At 26.1% G+C, this 26223-nt stretch overlaps 1 protein-coding gene across 1 annotated transcript in view; it reads left to right on the forward strand.

Annotated features, from left to right (window-relative positions):
- Positions 1-4236: 4236 nt before the first annotated feature.
- Positions 4237-26223, forward strand: part of LOC112593745 (nuclear pore complex protein Nup88) — a 33582-nt gene continuing 11595 nt past the window's right edge. The window contains exons 1-2 of the mRNA XM_025338268.1: positions 4237-4527; positions 23806-23984. Coding sequence (XP_025194053.1) covers positions 4324-4527; positions 23806-23984 — 383 coding nt within the window. The 5' untranslated portion in view covers positions 4237-4323. The remainder of the gene's footprint in view (positions 4528-23805; positions 23985-26223) is intronic.

The following is a 26223-nucleotide window of genomic DNA, read 5'->3' on the forward strand; positions in this document are numbered from 1 at the left end:
AATATTAATTCATATTACTTCTACATTATAATAATAATAAACATAATATTCTGTAACGATATATTTGTATAATAGAATCGTAAATTGTAATTTGTTCAAAAAAGTATAGAGTAAGAATAAATGTCAAAAGTTATTAAAATTGTTAAAACGATAAGCTAGTATAAACTTTTATTAATTTGGTTTATAGTATTTATTTCAATAAAATTCTAAATTATATTGATTATTTAAAAACAAATTAACCCTTATTACCGTTAAAATTTTTAAAAGATCATTTGATAGTTAGTATTATAATATTATAAGCTGGAAAAATTTTTCAAAATAAATATAAAGTTAAATATTATTATATAATATAGTTATGTATTATTAATTAATTAAATTATTTATAATTTTAAAGATTTAAGTCCTAATCAAAAAAAAAAAAAAAATCAAAATAATTATGCATAATTTTTTTTCTTTGTTTTATAAAAGTTAGGTTTAAGAATGATTTATAATAAATTTATTTAATACTTAATTTTTATGCGAATAGAAATATGTATTGGTTTAAAAACTAACTACATTATTATTGTAACAGTATAACAGGTGTATATGAAATTATTTTATTACATACCGAACACATAATATTCTTGTGGTTGATATATTTTTAAAACTGAATAAAGTAAAATAAAGCAAATTATATGTGTATACTATATTACTATATATCCACTCAATAATATAATATATATATATATCTGATGGTAGGGTAATACTGAAATACTAAAACATTTTAAGTTTTTATCTTAAAATTATTTGATATCACGATGTACATAAAGTGGGTATGTAAAAAAAACTTAAATATGATAAACAACAAATAGTTTTAGAATCTGATATTATGTATAGTATTTTTAATCTTTTTGGTATACCTACGTACTAATAGATATGTACCTGCTATTTTTAGGTATATTATATAGATGATTTTACTCTAACGAGTAACGATGTATGATTAGCTGTGTATTTATAATTTTATTAGATTTTTAGCGTTTTGTTGAAATTTATAAAATTATATTTTTCCTTATAATAAAATGCCCTTAAAAAAAAAAAAATTGAAAAATATTCACTGCTATGTATTATACCTAAACTATATAAACAAATAATATATTATCAATCTTTAAAAAATATTCATTAACCATTACAATCCATATTAAAAATGTATAGGTTCCGTATAACTTTAGTATTGTTGGAATACTTTATACTCTGATTGAATACGATATGATGTGTGTATAATTTTAAAATATCTCAAATGTATTTTTGGCTTAATGTCTACACACGACTACACGAGACCAAGATAAACTCGTTGAGCATTCAATCTTCCAAATTGTCCAATTTACGGGAAACGAATTACGTATATATACCTACGGCGTACTACGCGAACAAAAAGTTGGCAAACACTGTTGTGGTAATCGTCTTTATAAAGGATAACCACGTGTCCTTATTGAAACAACGCGCTATACAGAAACGAATCCCAGGAGAAGAAATAAAAAAACACGTGCACACATCCAGGATAAGTCGTTAAAGAAGGGAAAATAATGATATATATATGTACTCATGTATACATATTACACATATATATATGTCTGCTATACAGCAGCTAGTATTAATAATTTAACAACACTTTGATCGTTGTTCAATACATGTATAAAGCTTATGGAAAGTTTTTTTTCAATTTCGTTCTTCGAGTCTATTATCTTCGAAACAATTTTTTCGTCGCCTTAATAATTCAAAATATATTATGCTTTCCCTCTCCTCATTGCTGAGCGCTAAACAAACATAATATTTTGTACTTGCAGCAATTGCAATAGGGCACCGAAGGGCTACAGCGGTGGTGATACACATCGTGGGCGCCATTCATCACATAATAGCTTCAGCTCGATTAAAATTTCACTACGAACTAATTCGGTTTCTTGTTTACATTCCATGCTCTCCTTTGTCTATTAGTGTATATATAGGTGCATACTGCATACACATGTTCTAATACACACACACACGTACACGTACAGACACACGCGTATAGACCCTTCTTAATTTAATGAACTGTCCGGTGCGTAGAATAAATGAAAAAAAAAATTCCTACTGTTTTATATATTATATATAATTTTCGCTAGACTTACCATTTTTGTAGTTGCGTATTATTCTATACAAGGTCGTTGTATGTAATGAGCTCGTGCACATACTCCTTTACCGTATAAGCTACACGCTCCTTCCACTACATAGTTCTTAATTCACGAATGGCGAGGTGTGTCTATGTTTGTGTTTCTCGAATACGTGACCAGAATTTCACCTACTGCTGCGCATCCTTTTTATAATTTGTTTACCGACACCAGTAGCTAAGAAGAAACGAAATTGGTCGTCCAGAACAAAGGCAATAACAGTTATTTAACAGATCATCATTCGCATTCGTAACAATAACGAACATTCTACAAGTAAAATAAAATTCAATTACGTGTTTAAAGTTTTTTTTTAGAAACATAGTATTATAGATCTATACACACTGACTTTTAAGTCAAGAACTCAGCAAGTTATACAATATAGGTATAATATATCATTTAAATATAACATGGTGTTATATACTTATAATATATGTCACTTTTATGTATTTCAATAAAAAGTAGCTTATATTACTAACATTATTATATAATGCATTATTATGTTAAATTATTGAATAATTGTTGTAGGTAACACGTAAGTACCTATGTCGTACACTAAATACCTTTCATTGATTTTATGAAGACTAATACATGGCGCATAGATAAATATTTTAGTTGGAAAATAACGTTACTCATTTGGGACCGACATATACTTTTCATAAAACTTTGGTAAAATATACATGAAAAGGTATTATTATAGACCCTTGAGTTATATTTAAGTACTATAACTGTTAAATTATAATTAAAATTAATGCGCAAACTAACAACAAATTTTAGAGTAAAATATTTTTGACTTGGTAACTATATAATATACTGCAGCTAGTGCTGCTTACGTCATAATGAATTTGAATTCATAATGAAAAAAGACGGAAAAATGGTAACCTACTGGTTCAGAATGGGTGTCGAGTAATCCACTGTAATAGATGTGTTTAGTTTGAATTCATTGATATCTTACTATATATACGAATAATATTTATGAGTTATTACTAAACAATACCATACAATGTTGACTTAAAATTTCTGAAAAAAAAAATTTGGTTTTTTTTTAAACTGAGTGGTTTTACTATGAATAACGTAAAAATTAACTATGTATAACATTTTCAAGACTTAAAATATTTTTTTTATAAATTTTTAACTACAAAATTATCTACGAATTTTGTCAAAGTTATAATTTTAAACGTTAATAAAAAACATTGTAGTTTAGTAGTTTTGATATTTTTTAATTGATAAATGAAAAATTTATCAGAAAATTAGAATTTAATTTTCAAACATTGTTATCCAACAAAAATATTTTTTTCACATTAATGAAAAACAAAAAACTAAAATTAGAATTGTAAAAATAAAATTAATTTTATACAACTTTTTGTTATATATTAATTTAATCAAATAGAAAAACAAATTTAACAGAAAATGATAAATTTAAATAAGTAATAACAATAATATATACATTATAATTTATAAAGTATAAAAATTATTAAATTTATCAATTCAATGTTCAATAAGTTGTGTGGTAAAAATTAATTTTCCAATAATTAAAAAATAAACTTGGATCATGAGGATTAAACACAAATTATGTTATATTTATTATATATTTATATATATTAGGTATACTTAAACGTCTTTAACACATTTTGAAAAAAATAGATAATATATTTACACACAAACATGTTCAGTGTATTCATATACAAAATAGTTTAACCAATGGTTACCCTCTGACACTCTCATTCAATATAACTTTATACTTGATATTTGCTCCTAATATCCTAATATATAAATTGCACATACTATAATTACACAGATTTCTATATAATTTTTAGTAATAAACAATAGTATTATTATTATGTAAAAATGCGTGTATAATAATTTTTATTATAATCAAAGCAAAATATATTTTACTAAATTTCGCGCATTTTTTAATAAATATGTGAGCTGTCCTAAGTGGTAGCACTGGTTTATAGTTAATAGCTTATCACTAAGGTTGGACCATTATGTTCACGTGTGATAAACAACGTTATTTTTTTTTTTTTTGAAAGATAAAAGTCATAAAAATATAAAATCGTGTTTTTCCGTTTGTTTTTTTTAAATCCAGTGTTTCGTAATATTTATTCATACAATACGTTATTTAAATACTTGCGCACTCAAAATGCCTTCCATTACAGACATGCTAAACTTAAACAAACTGGACATGTTTCAGACCATGAGAAAGGTATTAGAAACCGATGGTGCAAACATCGTTCGAAATCTAATAGCATACAAAGACCAAATATTGTATATTTGGAATCCCGACGAATGCTGTTTATACTCACTACTATTGAATACAGTTCATGAGGAACATCCATTGTACCAAGTAAGTAAACGATATTAATATTAGTATTAAATGTATCTTATTGTGTGTAACCTGTTGTGTTTACTTAATAGTAGCTTTGCTCAACATTTATTTCTCATCAAGGAATGCTTAAAAAATACTTTTTATTATTATTTAACGATACATCTTAAATACATTAACCTGCTGTGAAATTAATAATGATTGTACTATTATAGCAAAATGTTTTTTTTGGTTTTTTTATTAAAATATGCTTTACACAAATAACAATAATATTACAGTACAACATTTAAATAATTGTACCAGACATAGTTGACTGTGGCTAACTTTACTTGACTTGTGTATCATATTATTAAATTTGATGACAAAGTAGATACATACATAAGATGAAACTTGCTTAACCACTTTATGATATTCAATTATTTGCCTTTAATAAAATTGTGACATTTAAGTATTTTGCTAGGTATTATTTTGTTATAATTCAAAATTTTTATAGATTTTATTTTAAACATGGGATACAATAAAATAATATATATCTAACTTATAGAAATATTCCTTATCACTTAACAAAATAATTTAAATAATAAACAGATACTTACATAATGTATGCCTAAATAATTTAAATTATTAATCTAACAAAAGTTAAATGTTAATAACCTTAAAATTGGTTGCTTTATTACACGAAGGAACTATTACTCTAAATTGTCATCATATATTGTTCTTAAAATGTAATACTTAAATTGTAAATTGTGTAGGCAATATTAAGTATACCTATTATAATAAAATTATATTTTAGTAGTATTTTACAATTATTTTTTAAAAGTAGGTACATATATAATAAAAACAATGTTTTAAGTTATACTAGCTATTTCTCTTTATAATTTTTATCTTTAAGTTGTTAATAATTTTAATAAAGTATTAGTATTTATTAAAATGCTATTCCAATTTCATTTTTTTAGTTCTTGCAGACAGAACCGCGTTAAGCTATGTTGTTGCCCCGGGGCAAATTAAAATATGCCGCCCTTACAAAAATTACAATTCAAAATTATATTCAACACACTATTAATTACAGTCAGTAGCGTACAATATGAATGAAGTTTTGGAATTTTTCTGAGCAAATTATCGGTTTTTTTTAGTTTTTCTTTTGTCGTCTTTTTGTATGCTGCGCCGCTTAATTTAATTCGTTTGTCTGACATTATTAATATAAAAATATTGTTACCTATCTAATTTTTCAATTAATTCTTATTACACTATTTGTTGTCAAAATAATATTTTAACTGTCAAAAAAAAAAATCATCAAATTGAAAATATGTTTGCACATCTAACAGTACAATGTACTTATTATAGTTATACAGTCACACAAAAAAAATTATAATTATACATTTTTTATTTTATGTTGATCCTCCAAAATTTGCCGCCCCGTCAAACTTCAAAAAATTTGCCGCCCTGGGGCAATTGGCCCTCTTGCCCCCTGTTAAACGCGACTCTGCTTGCAGAGTATTCATTGCATTATATTTTTATTAATTAGTAATGTTGGACTATGAAAAATATTTGGCCCTTAAAAATGTATTGGACTGAGTCTAAAATTTGTTTTGAACTGTGTAGTGTGTATAATATATTTTGGGAATAAATGAATGCTAATTTTGAAGTTAAACGAAAAATGTGGTCCTTGTGTTGATAATTATCAAGTTAAATAATATATTTTTTCACTTTTAAAAAACAGCATTTATTATTTAATACATTTTTCTCTGTAGCCATATAGCAGAAATATCTAATTATTAATATTATAGTAAATAACAACCCACTACCGGCTAGAGAAAGTCTGATGCCCTACCACCATTATTAATTAGTTACTAGTTTCTGTTTTAAAAGACATTCAATTTGACATAATTAAATGAGTTCCTATAATTTTTTCTGAAAATAATGTTTGGTCAGTACCTACAGTTATGAATTAATGATATAGGTATATGATATATGTATTGAAGTTTTTGATTGAAATTATTGTGGATCATTACATACTTAATTTTAATATAATCCAATACATTTCTATTAATTTCATTTTTTAATTATTTAATGGCATACTATAGAATAAAATGTAAGTATTTATTATCAAAGTAAAAATGTTTTCCTAGCAAACCTATATCATCATTAATATCTTAAATTTACCATTTGTATGTATGATGACATAAATAATCACTTAACATTTAATAAATCAATAGTGAACTAATGTTCTTTGCATAAATGATTTAGTGGCTCGTGATTGGTTAATTGATAATTAGTAAACCATTTAATTAATTAAATGTTGATAAAATCTAGCATTAGAAGGTATAACTACTAAGTAAATTAATATACAATTTTTCTCATAAATAAATATAGGTTTATAATAAGAAGAAATTTGAATACACTTAACTAAAATTCTGATTTGAGTATATTATAATTAGGCAAGAGCATTAGCAAGAAAGTCCAAAAAAGTCATTGCACCTCCCTCTCTTTGGAAATTGTTTACTGTATGCATTTTAATACCACACATATGACATTCCATTTTACCATTAAATTCTATTCCAGAAATTTGAAACACTTTAGTATCTAATTTTAAAGAAAGTTCTCTTAGAAATTCAGTTGCTCTAAGTTTAACAAGATGGCCAGAATCCTACAATGTTTAAAAAAAAATAAAAATGAAAATAAATTACTATTACTGAAGCTTTGAATTATATTTAAATTAATAAGTAATAAAGACACATCAATTAAATAAAATTAAGTATATTTTTAATTCAATAACTATATTGTTTTTACTTTGGTTAAGAGTAATTGCAAAATATTCAGTTATTATAGAAACCGTCACTAATAAACTACAAGGTATTGGAGTTAAAGTGTTAATTAATTTGCAGTACAAAAGCTTATAGTACATTTGACTATTATATTTCAGTTAATAGAAGTAATAGTGAAAAGATTTTTAATATTTTGATGAAACTTAAAACAGTATTCTAGTTATGTTGGTATTGAATTTGTGATAATTAAAGTTACTTCTAAACAGACTTAAAATAAAATTATTTTTATTAATTAACTACTTTAGAATTACAGTTTTCTTCTAAATTTGGGCATATTAATATAATTATTTTTAAATTTCATTTTGAAGCATTATTTCGACTACTTCTGCTGTACATAGATACAAAAAATAAAAAAAAACACACATCATTGTAAAATCAATACATTCATCACTCCGTTCAGAATCTAAAATGTAGTATTTACTTCTTAAAAATAAAATAAAATATTATTTTCAATAACTTTTTTTTAATTTATTAATATTTTAGAAAATAATAGTGATGATAATTTTTAAGCTATGATTTTACCATAAAATGTATAAACATGTTTAAACCTATATTTTATGTTTAAACTTAAAAGTAATGTCATTCTTAAAAATGTTTGCAAATTTTTAGTAAAATTTTTTAAAAATATCGAAAAACAATAATATTTAGTTTATTTGATTTTGATTGGATTGAATATATTATGAATACTTACGTATTAAAAATAATTAATTAATACATTAACTAAAAAAAAAAAAAATGTAAAAAAAAGTAAAACTTATAAGTTGGATTAAGCTTTGAAGTTGTGAATAAGAATCCGCTAATAAAACAAATTTACTAAATTGGTAGACTACAGATTTTAATGCATTAAATTGTACTATCATCGTCGAGCAATTCAAATACAGGGTCAAAATTAACTATAGATTTTTAGACTATATTATGATGGTGGTGATTAATTATCTATGTGTACCAAAATATATATTAGAGAACCTATAAAATAAGTATATAAAAAAAAATTCATTTTACTCTATTATAGTTATTAGATTAAAGAGAATGATGATTTGAGGTCTGGGAGTTTAAGCATCTAAATTACTTTTTCATTATTATGTACTCGCCCATAATGTTATTTTATTATCTATTTATAAAGTATAAAATAAATGTAGTATCATAACTCTAAGTGTTCATAGATATTTTATATGTAGTAGTAGCTTGATATATATAACCATATATGTAGGTTCTGCAAATACTAAATTCGGAATTTAACAAACAATCAAAAAAACATAGTATAACTATGTTGACTAGATTGAAAATACTTTTATTCTGAATATCTATTACACACGCATTCACGGATCATCATATAGTTTTCGATCCATTTGGTCTACCGTACTAAAAACCAAAGTCTTTAAATTTACACGCTACATTAGTGTTTTGTATCCACTTGCTCCCTTCCCCCCATACTTCCTTTTATTGTTATTTTAATCCTGAGTGCTATTTTGAAGACTGATGTTTATTATGCACATTTTTAGAATGTTGTGCTGACGAACCCCGGAGTCTGTTTAATGAACGTTGAATTTTGAAAAAAAAAAAAATAAAAAGTGATGGTTGGGGATTAAATCGACTACGCGTATTGAACATTTTTAAATAAAAATATAGGGCGTGTCCGGAATATTATATTACAATTCCATATCAGAAAATAATCGTATTAGCTTAATTAAAAAATAAATAACGAGAAAAAATAACATACACCCGTCATTCTATATGATTGGTAATTATCGTTATTACTTTAGCGTAGTTACTACCTATAGTTATAAAAATGAATATCGTTTTGAAAAACGAAAAAGTCAAAACTTTTAGACCACACCCTGTGTGTCATTAGAATATTAAGCAATGTGTCATATGATGTTAATGTATAAAATAACAGTGATAAATAAAATATTAATAACATGACTGATGGAAAAAGTGAAATGAAACTGCAATGGACTATTATAGTAATCGACTGTGGTCACGCTGACTGTTGTCAAAGAATTCATTATTGCTGGATGGGTTATGTTAATATAACGATATTATATTGTACATAAATGTTTTTTATCCTCTGAATTATTTAAATCCAGTTAAACTAATTTCAAAAAAAAAAAAAAACAAAATAAAATTCGTCGATGCATAGTCATTTTAATGTGTAAGCACAATAATAATATTGTGATAAAGCATAATATAACATTAAATATTATGAAATATCTTAGTTATAGTAAACGCTATAATTGTACCAAACACTATATTTACTTTTTTTTTAGGTATATTAAACGTGTATAACGTAGCTTATTTTATTTTCCCTATGCAATACAATCGTATATTGAATGTCAGTACAATTAATTAGTTGATAGTAGGTAGTAATGAAATTAATGAGCTGTATAATTTTCATAAATTAATCAATAATATAAATACTTACGTTTATTTATGCATATATTATAATATATTTATCGACAGTGAAAGGTTAATGTTTTTTATGACGATTAAAGGTTAATACGTTCTATAGAATAATACAATACTATCGAAAGAACCTTTTAGATATAATATACATTTATCAAATTATTATTTGTATGTATTATGCTATGTACGTATATATTTTAGCCCTACCGATAAATACAAGTCCAGGTTAATTCATTATCCAGTGTCAGGGAAAAAGGCACTCATAACGGATGTGATGCGATTACCCGTTATGTCGGCATTGTCCCAAGAGAAAATCCAGACGGATCGGGTATGCGTTTTTATTGGATGAACTTTCTTCTCCTCTTCTTTATTTTTTTGTTTCCTGTGTTTCTATTTCTTTTTCTTCGTTCTTATTACTACTATCGTCATCAAGGACCAAACTTTTACTTATTTATTGTCGCGTTTCTCACTTTATGAAAAATATATCTAAAGATAAAAAAAAAATATCTCTATCTGGGCCTTGCAATCTAAAGGGGAAATGTTTTATTCGACTCGATTTTTCTTGCTTTAAAACAACACGGAATTAAGTTAAATCCGCGGCCATTAGACCTTTTGCGCCCTTTGTATTGAGTAGTTGGCCGCCCAAATCCGTGACACGGTAATCAACGGGTTTTACTTGGCAATATAATAAATAATGAAAACCATTCGACGTGGAAAAATGATAAGACATTATGACAAAGATATTTGGATTGGTCAAATATATAGGATGCGGTAAAAAATAAATGTATACACGTGATCCTCGGCCTGGAAGGAAATATGGCTAAATGTAAGTGCATGGCATTTTTATTTTTCCATTATGTCGCAATTAGGATTTTATTTTTACCCCTTTGGTTCCTATTTCCTCCTCTCTCGGAGATTAAAACGAAAGTTGCCTTTCGGTAATTAGATATGCAGGTCCGAGTGGGTTTTTGTAATCTGCGGTATTCTTAAGCTCGGACACGTAAAGGATTAACTGACACTGGGCGAGCAAAAAACTAGTTTAAAGGACATTTTAGGATTAAGCACAGTTTAAAAAGACATTTTAAAAAAACATCCTCAACACTGGATTTCGTAGCAGCTTTTAAGAGCTACTCTGAATTTTTGAAATAAGCTTCAACTCATATCCTATTTTAATATCACAGTCTTTTGTAACTTTTTTAAGTTATATTTGCATTAAAATTATACAATTGCAGATGCCCAACTTTAAGACTCCATTTTTTTTTTATCGACAAAAAAACAATTTATTTATAGTCACTATGATATAATATTTAAAATTTCAAAATATACTTAACTTATATTTTTATTAAATAAAATAAGTATTTAGTAATCTATAAAGCATAGAATATTATAAAATATATTATCTAATATTCTAGGTAGGTCAATAATTTAATTTTACATTTTTTTTTTGTCTTCACTTTAAATTTAAATTCGTAGTATAGAAAAATGTTGATGTATTAAAGTGATTAAATTGTTTATGTCCTTATTACTTTTAGCTTTATTAAACAATATAAAATAATGTGTTATGGTACTTGTAATTCATAATATCATACCTATTATACTTATTATTTAACTAGTAGTTTCTATCAGCCTAAATATTTGAGATATAATAACAAATATTGCAATTATATAACACATTTTCAAAAATATATGAATTTAATGTTTAAAAACACTAATTTGATTTTAAAAATCCTAATTTTTGAAATATTGTTTCTTTAAAAATCATTTTTTATTATTATTATTATTCTTAAATATAGTGAAAATTATCAAATATAAAATAATAATATAATGCTGATTTACTCTAAGATAAATGAAGGATCTATATCCATTTGTACCCATCTATATAATATATTCATATAGTTCATACCTTATTTTAGATTCTGATCGAAGTATAAATTGCATGTGTACAATTTTGAAACTTAAATATCTAAAGAAATATAATTTAAATTCTTAATAAATATTTATGTCACAAGTTATTATTTTAAAGTGACAAAACAACAATTAATTTTAAATTCTAAAAAATGAGGCTTTTGTAATGAATATATGTATAATATATATTATATATTATTTAATTTATCCAAATTATGTATTTAAATTTATTGTTTTAGCTAAAGTACATTATTTTCTTACACATAAAAATGCATTCAACATGCGGTTTTGAAAACAAATTTGTATAAATAACATAAAATTTATACAGATTGTAGGAATTGTACATAAGTATTACTTGATATTGGAATAATTAAACGTTTAATTAAAAGTCCGTCGTCTATGGCCGATAGAAAATACCGCTAAAAGCCTCGTATATACGCGCATACAGGCGGCTTTAATTACAAGCCCCCGAGGTCATGAGCTGGTTAAGTGAAGAAGTGGGGTGGCAAACAAATTTATGTGCTGATTTTAGACCTCTGGGAAACGAGACTTTGTTTGCGGTGACAATTTGAACGATTTATGTGCGTTATGCACGCGGTAGAGGTTTAAACCGTCTGCTTTACCTCTCTAGAACCCAATGCTTTTTAACAGAGACCTCTGTGCTTGTTTATTTGGATCGTTAATTCTTAATTTTTAATATTTTAACATCAAACCACAGAAATCATGAACATTTTCTAAAATTATAACTATTTTAATATACTATATTGTTTATAAATTAAAATAAAATTTATATGAAAATAAAAAAATTAAATTGGCACATCTGTAGTTTTATGACATAAACATTTGTTTTGTTTTAAAATATAATTATAAGTTATTCTAAGTGGTTATGTGGGCATGAAATTCATACTTGAACAAATATGAAATTAAATCATCTTATAAATCTATTAACTTAGAAACTGATTATTTTTGTTACTATTCTTATGATTCTAATACAATCTACCTCATTTTTAGCCGATAATTCTATGGGTCAAACATATTCAAGTAATAGAAAATGACAATCTTGTACAAGTATCATAACAATTTTACTAACTTAAATCTCTGGAGATTTAAAAAATATTATTTCACATTACATACACTATTGTATTGCTATATACATCCTGCAGTTAGTTATGAAATATATCTAAAGAAGGTAACAATGATAATGAAAAACAACCGACATGGGATGTATATGCCCCACTGACCGAGGAAATAGATGAATACCATCGGGGACTCTCATCACGTTCGTGTAATTTGAGGGACAATGATTGAAAAGCGTTGGGTTTAATACTGAAAAATGACTGGAGATCAACGGCAGACGATTTTTCAGAAAAAAAATACTACGTCGACCAACCAAACTTACGACCTAGAATTTTCAAAAATGTCTAAATCGTAGCGAAAAAAAATATACATAATATACACTTTTTATCACTATATCTAGTGTATTTTTATTTATATATCAAACAAAGTGTTTTATAAGTAATTTAAAAAAAAAAATAATTCTTATAAAATTATATTCACAAGATATAACTAAATCAATTAAGAATATAACTTGTAAAATATGTATGTAGGTTAAAAAAGTTAGGTATAATTTGTGATATTTATTTTCAAACCACAGTTAATATTTAATAGATAATAAATCATAAATCATTTGTTTACTAATTTTCTTTTACATATCTATATAAGTTAAAGTTAAATAATTTAAAAATAACAGTCTAACTCTTTTGGAACAAAGTGTAAATTCAATTTTTTTATTATTTTAAAAAACTTCTCATGAATTTCTAAAATAAAGTTGTATTATTATATCAAATGAATCAATTTAAAATCTGTAACATAAGTCACTTATATAATTTTATATTATTAATTTATACAATTTATATGTTAATTTATTGTAATTAATATCATCTCCTTCTATACTTATCAATTTACATTAAAATATTTTTATTTACAATAAAATATCAAAACATAAACTGTACAAAAATGAATTTAAATATTAAAAAGTCTATTCAAAAACATTTAAATTTGGTTGTTAATAAGTTAAAGTAGCATTCTTATTTGAACAGAATATGAATAAAAAAAAAAACACTTATAACATGTAGTTTGAACATTATAGAATCAATAAATTTTTAATTTTATGGAATATGTAAATGTATTTGCCTAACTTTTGTGTTATACTTTATTTTTAAATCTCAAATTAAATATATGAATAACATATTTTTCGTCATAATACAATTAAAATGTTTCTTGGTATTTGATATTTGATTTTAACTGTATGTTGTTTTTTAATTAAAGGAAAATAATTAAAAAGTTTTATTTTCTAAAACTTGTTTTCAGTTCCAAGTTGAACGTGAAAAGAAATGGTTATAATGTAATAAAAGGGTTAAAATGATATAAAAAAAAAAAAAATAGAAGCAAACACCCCGGGGTAACTTTTCCACACAAATACACAAAAATATCCATTCTCATTTCTTAGTTATTTTTTCCACTAAATGCTTCAGGCTTATTTGGCTAAAATTACCAATGTGAATATTTTCCTAATGTTTGAACTTCAAAAAAAAACTCCAGTGGCAATGTAAATAATATTCTGTATTCTAACTATAAAACTCGTTTTCACTCACAGTTTTTTTATTAACATTATTTCACATTAGAACAGCTATTTCAAACAATATTAACATAATGAATTTGGCTAGTTGTGCACTTGCCTACCTACCTTGTATCTCGCATAGTTGTACATTATACCCAATTTTGTTTTAATCCATAAATTTACGTATATCATTAAATATTTACTTTGTTTGATAAATAAAACTATATAAAAATTATAAATTGCATTAAAAGTGTTCTAATATTATTTAAATTTGACTGAATTGGTTTCCGGCTAAACTTTTTTTCAACGATTATTTGCGTGATATAATTAATTTAAATGTGTTGAAGAATTGTATTATTAAAATATAATAATGTTAACTTTATCAAATATAAACAACACAAAAGGTCAAATATTGCGTTTGTTATTTTATGGTCACGATAAAAAAAAAAATGTACTGCTGTTTTAAATACCAACCCTATCACTTAAATGAACCTTTTCCTATCAACCCTTCACATCAAATGATGTATGGCTGTATCATTTCTTCGTTATATTACTCAATGAACCGGTGCATTATATCGTCGATGATAATAAAAAGCCGACGGATTACGAGTGGTAAACCATTTTTTTTTTTTATATTCATCCCATTATTTATCACCCCCTACACCCCGTTCTTTTTCGAACCTATATTTTTTTTTGAGAGTTATATTTAATTTTTTTTGCTCTTATTGATATGCAAAATACGCATGTATTTACATCGGGTAAAATGGAAAACCATCAACGTCGCTGCTGATCGGATTTCTGGTAAATAAAACAATAATTTTATGGCCACTATTCAATTCGTGTTCCTCCACGTACGTATGAGTAGTCAATAATAATAATAAAAATATTCTTACTCATTCATACTGCATTGTAAAATTATTTTCAAAAAAATGACATCTGTACTTTTTTGTTGGATTTTTCTTCATTTGAACCAATTGTATTTGCACGTAGGTACCTACATCGCGTGTGAATGAGATTGAGATTGCCAAAGTTTAAGCCGAAATTAAGGAGGGTTACTAGATAAGAAAAAACTTTTCCATGTGCATTTTGTGTATACAAAAGAATCTGATTGTCACGACATCGTTTTACAACGATTTATTGGGTTTTGTATATTTTTTATTTACTCTTTTGTGGAGAAAAAAGCTGTAAAAAAAACCAAAATACAGCTTTGTCACGCAACCTATTGAAATAGACTAGAATCAATCATTCATACTTTTATTCAGGCCTCATCATCTTTCTAGATTTATTTATATTTTTTAGCCTTGGCTGTATTATTTTATTTTATTGATATTATCTAATTTCCTTACCAGAATTAAATTATTATAAATACCTTTTGTAGTCAATAAACGGTTTATATCATATGATTAGAAAAATATTGCGCTTAGATACGAATTTCTATTACAGAATTAAGTACAACATAACTTATACTTAACATGTAAATTAAAATAACCTCTTTAACTGTTCAAACAAAAAAATATATAATTTAAAATAAACCCTACGTATTTATACGCATACTTAGGTATATCTCAATATTTTTTTATATAATATATAAATGGGTATAAAAATATATTTTCAAGTAATTCATAATTTTATATAGGTACTTACTATAAAATATATTAATATGAATTTAAAAATTGTAGTGTGTCTTTAATTACTAAAATAAAATAATCAGTTAGAATTCTAATATCAATAAATCTGTTACATAATGAAACTCCCTCCATCAATACTGGTCTATCATATGTTGGTGTTATTGTAAAAAATATTAAGTTCAGTAGTTTTCTTCCTAAAGTGAAAACAGACATAATATAAAATGGTTTTGTAAAACCTTTCTTTATTTTTGTCGAAACATAAATACATATTACTAAGTAATAAATTATTAAATAATAATTTAATTATCATTATTATGTTATGTACCTATATTGATTTTAATATCGTTATTTAAGAATTAAAAATTTTTTTTTAGATTTGTATTTTATACTGCTTATTTTAGATTAATAATTAAAGATATATTTATATGCAGAAATAAAGATATCTTACTCACCAAATCGTTCGATAAAAAAATTGTTTTGACACATTATTTGATAATACGAAGTTAAACACAGTATTTTATTTTATGATTATACTTATTAATATATGATATGATTCAAGCAATATAATACTTATAGTATAGGTACTTATTTTGAGATTTAAAACAAATATATCTTGTATATTGGCCATTCTTTCTAATGTATTTATCTTGCCATTCTTACCTGAATTGTTTTCGACATATGTAGTTCCACATCTACGCTGTATTCGTGAGGTATCGGATTTTTTTGTTTTGACTTATACAGTGATAAAAACGTTTGGCCAAAACTTAATGTTCCTAGGCGTTTTGTAACGACTTCAAAGGAAGACGGATGGCCGTAATAACAGTAAGGGCTTATGGTTCGGACTTTGCACAAAGGTCCTTTGTGCAAGTGGCATCCTTTCAACTCGACCATTAAGCTTTTCCGCGGGGCACACATACTAGTAATATATTGCTGGTAATTATAATAATAATAATAACAACAGCAATATTATCATCGTCATGCGTGTAATCTAGCCAAATCTTGTGTTCGTTCTCTCTCGGAGAGTTTTAAATAATAGCCGTCCACCTCTACAATTAAATTACATCCATAGGGGTAAGCAGGCAGGGTGTCTGTCGTCCGTCGTAATTCGCGTGTTCTGTGATATACGAGTGTACCTGTTGGATTTTCGGACGTTTAATCACAAAGGCTTTTGTGAGCGGGTTTTCGAAAAACTTTTGTCCCACTCTACCCTTCGGGCTCGTTTCATAATGTTTGATAATTATTAATTTTAACTTGCTCATGAAATTTAAAATAATAAAATAACAATAATAAAACTTATGACCAAAACAAAGCGATTTTATATCTTATTGTGATGTCATGCACAATATTATACCCGTTTTATTTTTATTATTATTTTATTTTTATTTTTATTATTTTTTTTTTATTTTTTTTTTTTTTTGACATTACTACACGATTATTTAATTAATTATAAACTCTATGTTTAGATACAGCATAAACGTATTATAGTATTAAACAAGCAAAATTGTTCGTAAAAATGTTAAGCGTTACGATACATAGACTATATTATATAATATAGCCTCATATTTCAAATACATAGTCGTTATATAAGTGTATTAAAATCCCATTTGTAGCAACAATTATAATAGAAATTTGAATGGGAACATTTAACCCCGAAACCGCTATTATATCGCATCTGTAAATGGACCAAAACAAAATCAAGCCAACTTCGCAGAACTCTTAGTCAAACAACATGTAAGCAACTATTTATATGTACAGTAAACATAAACTTTAAAAAAAGTAAAATGTAAAATGTTTTATTTGGTTTGTGTAAAAATAATGATAACAAATCAGGGCTAAAAAAAGTATTGTATAGTCTTAAGGTTTCGATTTGGTATTACCTATTTATACATCGTATAATTGAAGAATTTTTTTTATTTCAAATTTAAAAATATTTATTTTTTCAGGATTATTTTATCAGCCTAGAATCTTCTTATTTTAGAAAACTAAACTTCTTAAGAGTAATGATAGAAAAATGCTTTCGACAATTTGAAAACAATGACGTTTAAAAAGAAGTGGTTGTTAGAACGGTTGGTTAATTTATATATCAAATAGTTTCCATTATCTCGGTTTGTAGTTACGTATGTATATGTTTAATGGATAGCAGAAAGCTTTTATGCGGTACTATTTATGTTTGGTTATATGCACCGATTGATTTATATGCGCCTAAGAAGTCGCGCACACGGGGTCTTCTCCTTGTAAAACTTCTAACGGTATTTTTTCCCCTGCTCGCTATTCCTATCATTATTGTTATTATTTATTCACCGCAGTTTTTTCGAAATGAGAAACAAACACATATACACACACACATACACACAAGCGACCCGAGCCATTAATATGAAATACTGTTTAATCGAAGATATTGTTCTTAAAACTTTACCGAGGGCGTTTTTTTCTTCGTTTTTTATTATTCGTTATTTATTTATTATTTTCCATCCCCCAGTCTCAGGGCTCTTTAATCGTCTACACTTTGAGCCGTCGAACCCTCTTCGGGTAGAATAAAAAAAAATATAATAATAATAAAAGGAAATAAATAATAAGAACAACCGACCGAATAATATCGTCTGCAAACGACCGAAGGCCATATTTCGTAAAATTAGGTTTTTATTTTTATTTATTTATATTTGTTGTTATTATGTTTTTTTTCTTGCTTTTGTAAAATGACTTGTTTTTCCTCTGAGAATTTCTCGCTGAACAATCGATTGAAATCTGTGGTTTTGAGGCTATTTAGTATTTACTAACATACAAATCGCTATGATTGATTTTACTACTTGTAATAATGCAATATAATCTAACTATTAAAATAAGGAGAAATAAAAAATAGGTGACGTGTTAATTTAACACATTTTATATAATATATACATAGTATTATAATTTAGCAATGTGTTTGTAAAATAATTTATTTAAAAAATTTACAACACTGTTAAATCCAAATTCTATCTATCAAAAACAAATATTTTTACTAACAATATCATGAAACAATTATTAATCATATCATAGTAGAGTGATGATGAAGAGATATTTTACTTAATCTACCTTGAATAAGTTTCCTCTTCTAAATTTTACTGAAATAAAACATGGTGTGAATTTTGTCATTGAGAACAAAAAGGCAGCAGAGTTGTCTAACGTTTTTGGTGTGATGTTATTATTGTTCTTCTATCATGCCGGCGTGTTCATGCAACCAATTTCGTCTTTATATAGAACATAGAAAGCAATAACCTTTGATGGGGAAAAGGCTGTGTATTGGATGTTTTAATAAAAGTTTAAATTGAAAACGATTCGTAGTCGAGGCCATGAGGGAGATGAAAGTTTTATAATATTATTATAATAAATATCCGCGGAACGTAATCGTTATGCGAAGCGAAAAAGGGCTCTACTCTCCTCGATTGATTATATATGTATAGTGTCTTCGTCTTCCAACGTTTTTTAAACGAGTTTCGAGCGTATTCTCTCAAGTTAACTGACATCAAAGTCACCTTATATAATAGATATTATACATGTTACACAAGGTTGGAAAAGTCGAACAAATTAGAGAATAATATCAACTTAGCTGGCGAACACATTAATGAAATTTGCTTAAATTCAATTTTCATTGAATGACATAAATTTGACATGCAATAACATTAGTTTTATAGTTGTCCTCTTGAATAACAACTATTACCTTCACATATATATTTTAAGACCATATAGTTGGTGTACATTTATCAATATATGTTTATTGTGTATGCTTACTATTATTATAACTAATTAATTTTTTAATAATTATTTATACTTCGTAATTTATGTTTATTCTGCGCAGTCGTATTTCGTATTTAAAATGTTAATTGTTTCGTTTTTATGCACTGCATTTCATTTTTTTTATATATATATATATATATATATATATATATATATATATATATATATTTATAACAACTACTCTTTCATAAAAAATGCTTATTTTTTATGAGAATGTACGAATTATATTATAGACTAAGTTAAGATTTTCAAGGATTTCGATCTACAACAGAGACTATCGTATTGTACATATTAAATCAACTTAAGATTTTGTTCAACAAAATTACTTTCAAGTGAATAATTACTCCTTTTCTATAGTCAAACATCGCACTTCTTACCAAGTCATGTGGCACCCCTCTGTTTGTACACAATACAATTGCAGCTGTATATAATATTTTATATGTGTGTGTGTGTGTGTGTGTGTGTGTGTCTAAATGTACTCGTTCGTATAATATATCGTTTTTATTATACACAGAGTTTTTTAAAATTACTCTATGTTCCAATTAATTTATTTTTTATATACATTCGTGTTCATTAAAAACCATATTCTTGATCGCACTGCACTTCCGTTTGTTCAAATCCACTGAATTACTTTTCGAGTGTGTTTCTGTTTGATTTTTAGAATCATTTATTTAACTTTGATGTCCTTTTTTAAATTCCATTTATTTACGCACCACAAAAAGTCAACACTTTTTTTCGATTTGCTTATGACATGGGTGCTCCTCCTTCTCTTCCTTCTCCTTCTCAAACTCTTTTTCCTTCATCTATCATAACTTTAGAAATTTAATAATAATATAATAAAATAATAAAAATCATAAATGTCACTCTTTTTCCTTTTACTTTGATATTATAAGTGCGCGATTTTCACTCTTAACAGTACACTGTAATTGGCGGCTTGAGTCCTCTAATGACTTTATCAATAACAAAAATACATAAAAGAATAAACAGTGAAAAATCAAAGCCTGATAACGGTTCGACTAACTCATAAACGTTAAGAAAAAATCTTTTGATTTAAAAAAAAACCCACATCTTTGGACCGTAAAATCGGCGATTTTTATGTGCTTCTCGCCTTTTTTCAAAACGAGTTTTAAAAGTTTTAACGAGACTGCTATTTTTTTTACGGGCGATGAAAATAAAAATATATTGTCATGTGTAAAAGCTAATCTCAGAATTTGATTTTTTTACAATTTAAACATACATATTGTGACAATGTTAAAATAATGATCTTGAAAACAGTGACAATCGTTTTAAAAATATCTTAGCTATAAAATAAAAATGTCTTATAAATATTAAATATTTTTGGTATATGAGTAGCTTAATATACATGAAAGTTTTATATATAAATGTATGAAAATTACAAAACTATAATTATTATTTTTTTTTTTCACAATTATATATTATTAGCTATATTATCTGACCCACAGAGAAAATATGAATAAATATAAAATACAATATCCGGTTTATTTTGAGTTTAATATATCTTTGGTCTCATTGTATATGTACTTTGATTTGAGAACAAATCTGACCATGATGAGCATCTGTTTGATACAGTGTTTAGTGTATTTTAGTTTAAATTTAATATCTTTATAAGCCAATCAGTTTAAATATAATTTCGACTATATAGAAATTAAAAAATTTAAACAACACAGATTTTTAAAATAATCAAGTGAGTAATTCCATAGAAATTACTTTAAAAATTGATAAAAATCAAACAATGAGAGTCATGTAGAAAAACAAGAGTATTTCCTGGATGTATTTCCTTTTTATCCCTCATTTTTTTTTTGGGAACATTAGTTGTGTCTATTTGCTTGAAATCTGTTCCGAAATAAGCTGGATAAATCTTTCCTGTAAAGTCAACTCGTGATAAAAATTTTAATTTCTTATATTTTATTATGATGGATATTTATTATATTATTAATATAAATCTATACCTAATATTAACATTTAATATAAATTATAATTGTTATTTTTATAAATAAAATATAACATTAGATTTACTATAGGATTAGTTATTAACGCATTAAAATTATATACAGTTTACGGATAATATTTTATGATAAACTATGTGTATAACTAGAATAATTGTATAGTCTCCATGTCGAATTTTTGTAAACACACGATAATCCTATATGTCATGCTATTCTGCAGTTCGGGCTTATATACCAATAATAACGTTCCGCATGCTTATGAAAATTAAATGGAAAATCTAATAAAACTAACGTCGCTCGGTGTGGTTATTTATAACGGATTGGTGTGATAGGAGGAAGAAGAGTAGGCGGGTTCGGTCAATTTGTTACCCTTTTAATTAACGTTTGGGAAAACTGGGAAAACGAGAATATGGAGGACCCCCCTTTTTGATAATGTATTGCTCTCTCCCATGTACGCATTATAAAATGACACTGGTTAATGAAATTCTTGTTCTTCATTAATACAGCATTATGTGTGTACACATATACACTGAGATAGTAGTGTGTGTAAGGGTGTGCGTATGTGTATGCTTCTAGTTCGGCGGCCTTCTTCAGCAGAGCACACAAAAGGGACGACCCTGAAAATTTATGTCTTCCGAGAGACTGAAAACTATGTGCTATTATCCTTTGTTTATACATACGCGCGCGCACTGGCGCAAACACATTCCGAAAGTAACATTTTTGTAGTGCCGATTCATCGTAGTAGGAAGGAGATAAAACACTTGAACTGCGTGTGCACTGATAGTACATTATCATGTTTAACAATAATTTCCAACATATATCATAACATTCATAACATAATAATATATATAATATGTACATTTTTGTGTACATTGTTTATTAATTTTTTCGTCAGTAATAATAATTCGTGTATCTTATCTTATTTAAACTATAAATAATTGTTCACAAAAAGGTCAGACACGCTGAAATCTATAAATAAACTAATTTAAAATAGTACCCCTATTTTAAATTTATATATTGAATTCTACATAATCCAAATTTCAACTTAAACAACTATAATATTTGCAATTTAAATTTAAAAAAATGTATTTCTAGTTTCTACATCTAATATACCAATCCTGGCTCAATGTTTAAACTTAAAAATGTGTTAACTATTTAAAAGTTCGATGTAAGTTTATTGGTAAAATATTGTATAATATGTTTATAGTTATTGATATTCGATACTATTATCAACTCACCATAGTACCTATTTATTTACTTACCTATTTTATTTAAAAAGTTTTGGATACATATAACCATTCATCGATAGTAATAATTAAAATGCTTAATAAACGATACAAATTCTATTTAAATCCAAAGCAATATTAAAAACAGAAAGTTTAAATTTAATCACTATTAAACTTATCGATTATTTATCATATTATATTTTAGTGGCTATATGGATAGGCACAAATTTCAACTGTATTGTTCAGTAAAAATCTAAGACTGATTTATCCAACTAGTGGCATAAATTAATAAGGAGTATGTAATTAACCAAATGCATTGAAGTGAAAAATTGAAAAGAATATGATGAACGCACTATCAATGCTATAGCTACCAGCAGCAGTCGGTTAACTATAACAATATAATAATATTGTTGTTGATTTCAATTACACACGATGATTATGTACAGACTAGCTACAGTCTACGGTGCCGTTTGTTTAGGGGAAAATGTGAATGCAGACTTTCAGTTTATCTTATCATTGTATTTTATATTATTGTTATTATTTTATATTCAAAAAACAACTCACTATGGAAAGTGAATCGTAATATCTGTGGTTATGCTAGTAATATAACATGCAGGAATAAGGTTTTTTTTCATTTATATTTTCCTTTACTCTACTGAAGGTAAATTCTGAGCTTTTTAATCCTTTCCCTTTTCAAAAAAGGATTTTACGATACGTAGAACAAAAACCTGGAGAAAAAAACGCACAATCACGCGCTCAAATTCACATATATGTATATTTGTGTATTTAAAAATGACGCCACATAGCCCTTACTTACTTACTAATCCAATTGGGTCACCACGATATTCTTTACCCTTCGAGCTGGGCTTAAGTGTATATAATATATTAATTTATGATATGTTTTGTTAATATTTTTGTTTTTTTATACAACCAACCGTTTTTTTTTTTTAGAAACTCTTTCCTGGATCTCCGCCCCTATTTGACGTTGATGAAATATTGATCAATGAACCGGGCACGTTGTGTGCACTTGTGGGCTCCAAAGGTGTATCGGTGATGAGGTTTCCAAAACGGATGGGGTCTAAATCTCTATACGACACTGGTGGCAGTCAAGGAGAAGGCGTAACGTGCAGGTAAAAATGATGCATAAATTATTATGCAAATGAGATTCTTCTGTGCAGACAGAAAAGAAAAGAGAAATAAAAATAATAATAATATTATTAATAAAACGAAGGAGAAAATATATTATGTATTATATGTACGTCTAACGCGGAATCGAGGGAATCAGCATAAATTAGCTTCAAAGCAATATAGCTTTTCGTGACAGAAACATCAAGGTTTCACTTGGGTAAGGACAGGAGGACATGAGGTCTTTGATAGGAGGAGATTTCATTAACGGTCAAAAAGTCCGAGAGCGTTCTTTTGACGTTATGGAAAATAGGAAAAGCCCCCACATGTCCGCCAGCCCGGAAAATTAACCCTTTGCCACCGACATCGTATCCACATCACAAGTATATATGACAGATCAGATAAAAATATCTAAATTATACAAACTACACAACATTATGACTCCAATAGTCTATTGTTATACACGTGTTTTAATATGTGCGTTCGAATTTTTTCTCCCAAAATCCGATTATTGCTCCTATAGATTCTATAGACATAAACTTATATAATTTAATGTATTATATCTTTTTATTTTGTTCCGAAGTCTTTTCCAAATAAAATATCCTTGCTTATATTTTCTCTGATCACTTAACTTTAGTTCAAAATAGTAAATTAGATTAGATTCGTCTGTATTGAACAAACCATAAAAAGTATACGAGCTATAATTATATGTTGGTAAATTAGCTATTAACAATTTATATTACAGTTTATATAATTCCATTATCTAATACAATATTCTGTTTACCTTGTTTGATGTACCTACTTGTAATTGTGTCTAAAATTAAATTATAAGTTCCGCCAAGCAAAATAATTGTATAATAAAATAATAATTACAAAATAAAATACTAAAACTACTTAAATTAAAACAGATTTTTTTAGCTACACAACTAAAATGATAAATAATATCTAAAAAGCTCTTTTTTACTTTTAAGGATAATTGTTTTCTTTTCGAATTATCTTTTATACATATTATGTAGGTATATAAACTAGATACACTTTACTCTACATTCGTATGTCGTGAGTCATAATATTTAAATCATAAATAATCTTATTATCTATTTTATCTAATTAATTTCTTTATTGTAGTTTATTCATATATTACCTGAATTGTACTAACGATACAATCACCTCATAATGTACAATAATCTACAGTTATTCTATCCATTAACGTTAATTTTTTTTCTTTCATAATTCTTAGATGGCCGACAGAATATTTATATAGTTTACTTTAAATTATTGATATTTCAAAGTATTGAATTATTCGATCGTTTAATAAAAAAATATGTTTCAAACATATTTGTGTTAGTTTTAATCATAAATGGAATTTTATTTTTATATATTTAAAATATATTCATTTAAATATTAAAGTCATGGTTTCTTTTTTCAAAATGAAACTTTAATTTGACATTTGACATTTAACTTAATATAAAAGAAATACAATTTACCGTAGTATTATTCTAGGCCCACATACGTATTATAATTATATTTGTCACGTAATTTCGTGGGTCAATGTATAAGGTTATCTTTAGTCATATGGACATATTTGGGTACATTGTCCCTTTATACCTTTTATTTTTCAGATCCCACAAGACACATTTACATATCCTAACTTGAAGATTATAATAATTGGTTTATGTATAGTTGAAATAACACACACTATACCGTATTAGTGATTCTTAAGATAACCAATCAAACAAAATATTAATATTAAAAATAAAACTAGCTTTAAAAATAATTAACTTATTTTTAATATTTGTAAGCTAGCTATTATATTAAATTATATTATGATATCATCGGAAATCGTTTGCATAACTTAATTAAATGTTTTGTTTTGTTTTTTTAATACCTACACACTTATTTAAACCATACAAATTAAAGGTATCATACTGAAGTTGATAAAGAAAAATAAAATATTTTAAAATTGACATTAGGGATTAAACTATATAACAAAATCGTAGTTTTCTTAGGAACGTTCATAGGGACTGAAATTATAGATAGGTATAAACATAGGGTTATATAATAAGGGGTTTTGGGAAAACCGAGTTCCGGATTGGCTCCTGGTGAAATATTAAAATTAGTATTCTAAATCCATACGTATTCTCTGTGTGTAATATACCCGTTTCTACCAACCGCAATCTGACCGCAGGAATCGCGAATGAATATATGCCTCCTTTCGGTGGCCAGTTTCGCGGTCGCATAATAAAT

The sequence above is a fragment of the Melanaphis sacchari genome, unplaced genomic scaffold (assembly GCF_002803265.2).
Source record: "Melanaphis sacchari strain LSU unplaced genomic scaffold, SCAv2.0 Contig20_pilon_pilon, whole genome shotgun sequence".
NCBI lineage: Eukaryota > Metazoa > Arthropoda > Insecta > Hemiptera > Aphididae > Melanaphis > Melanaphis sacchari.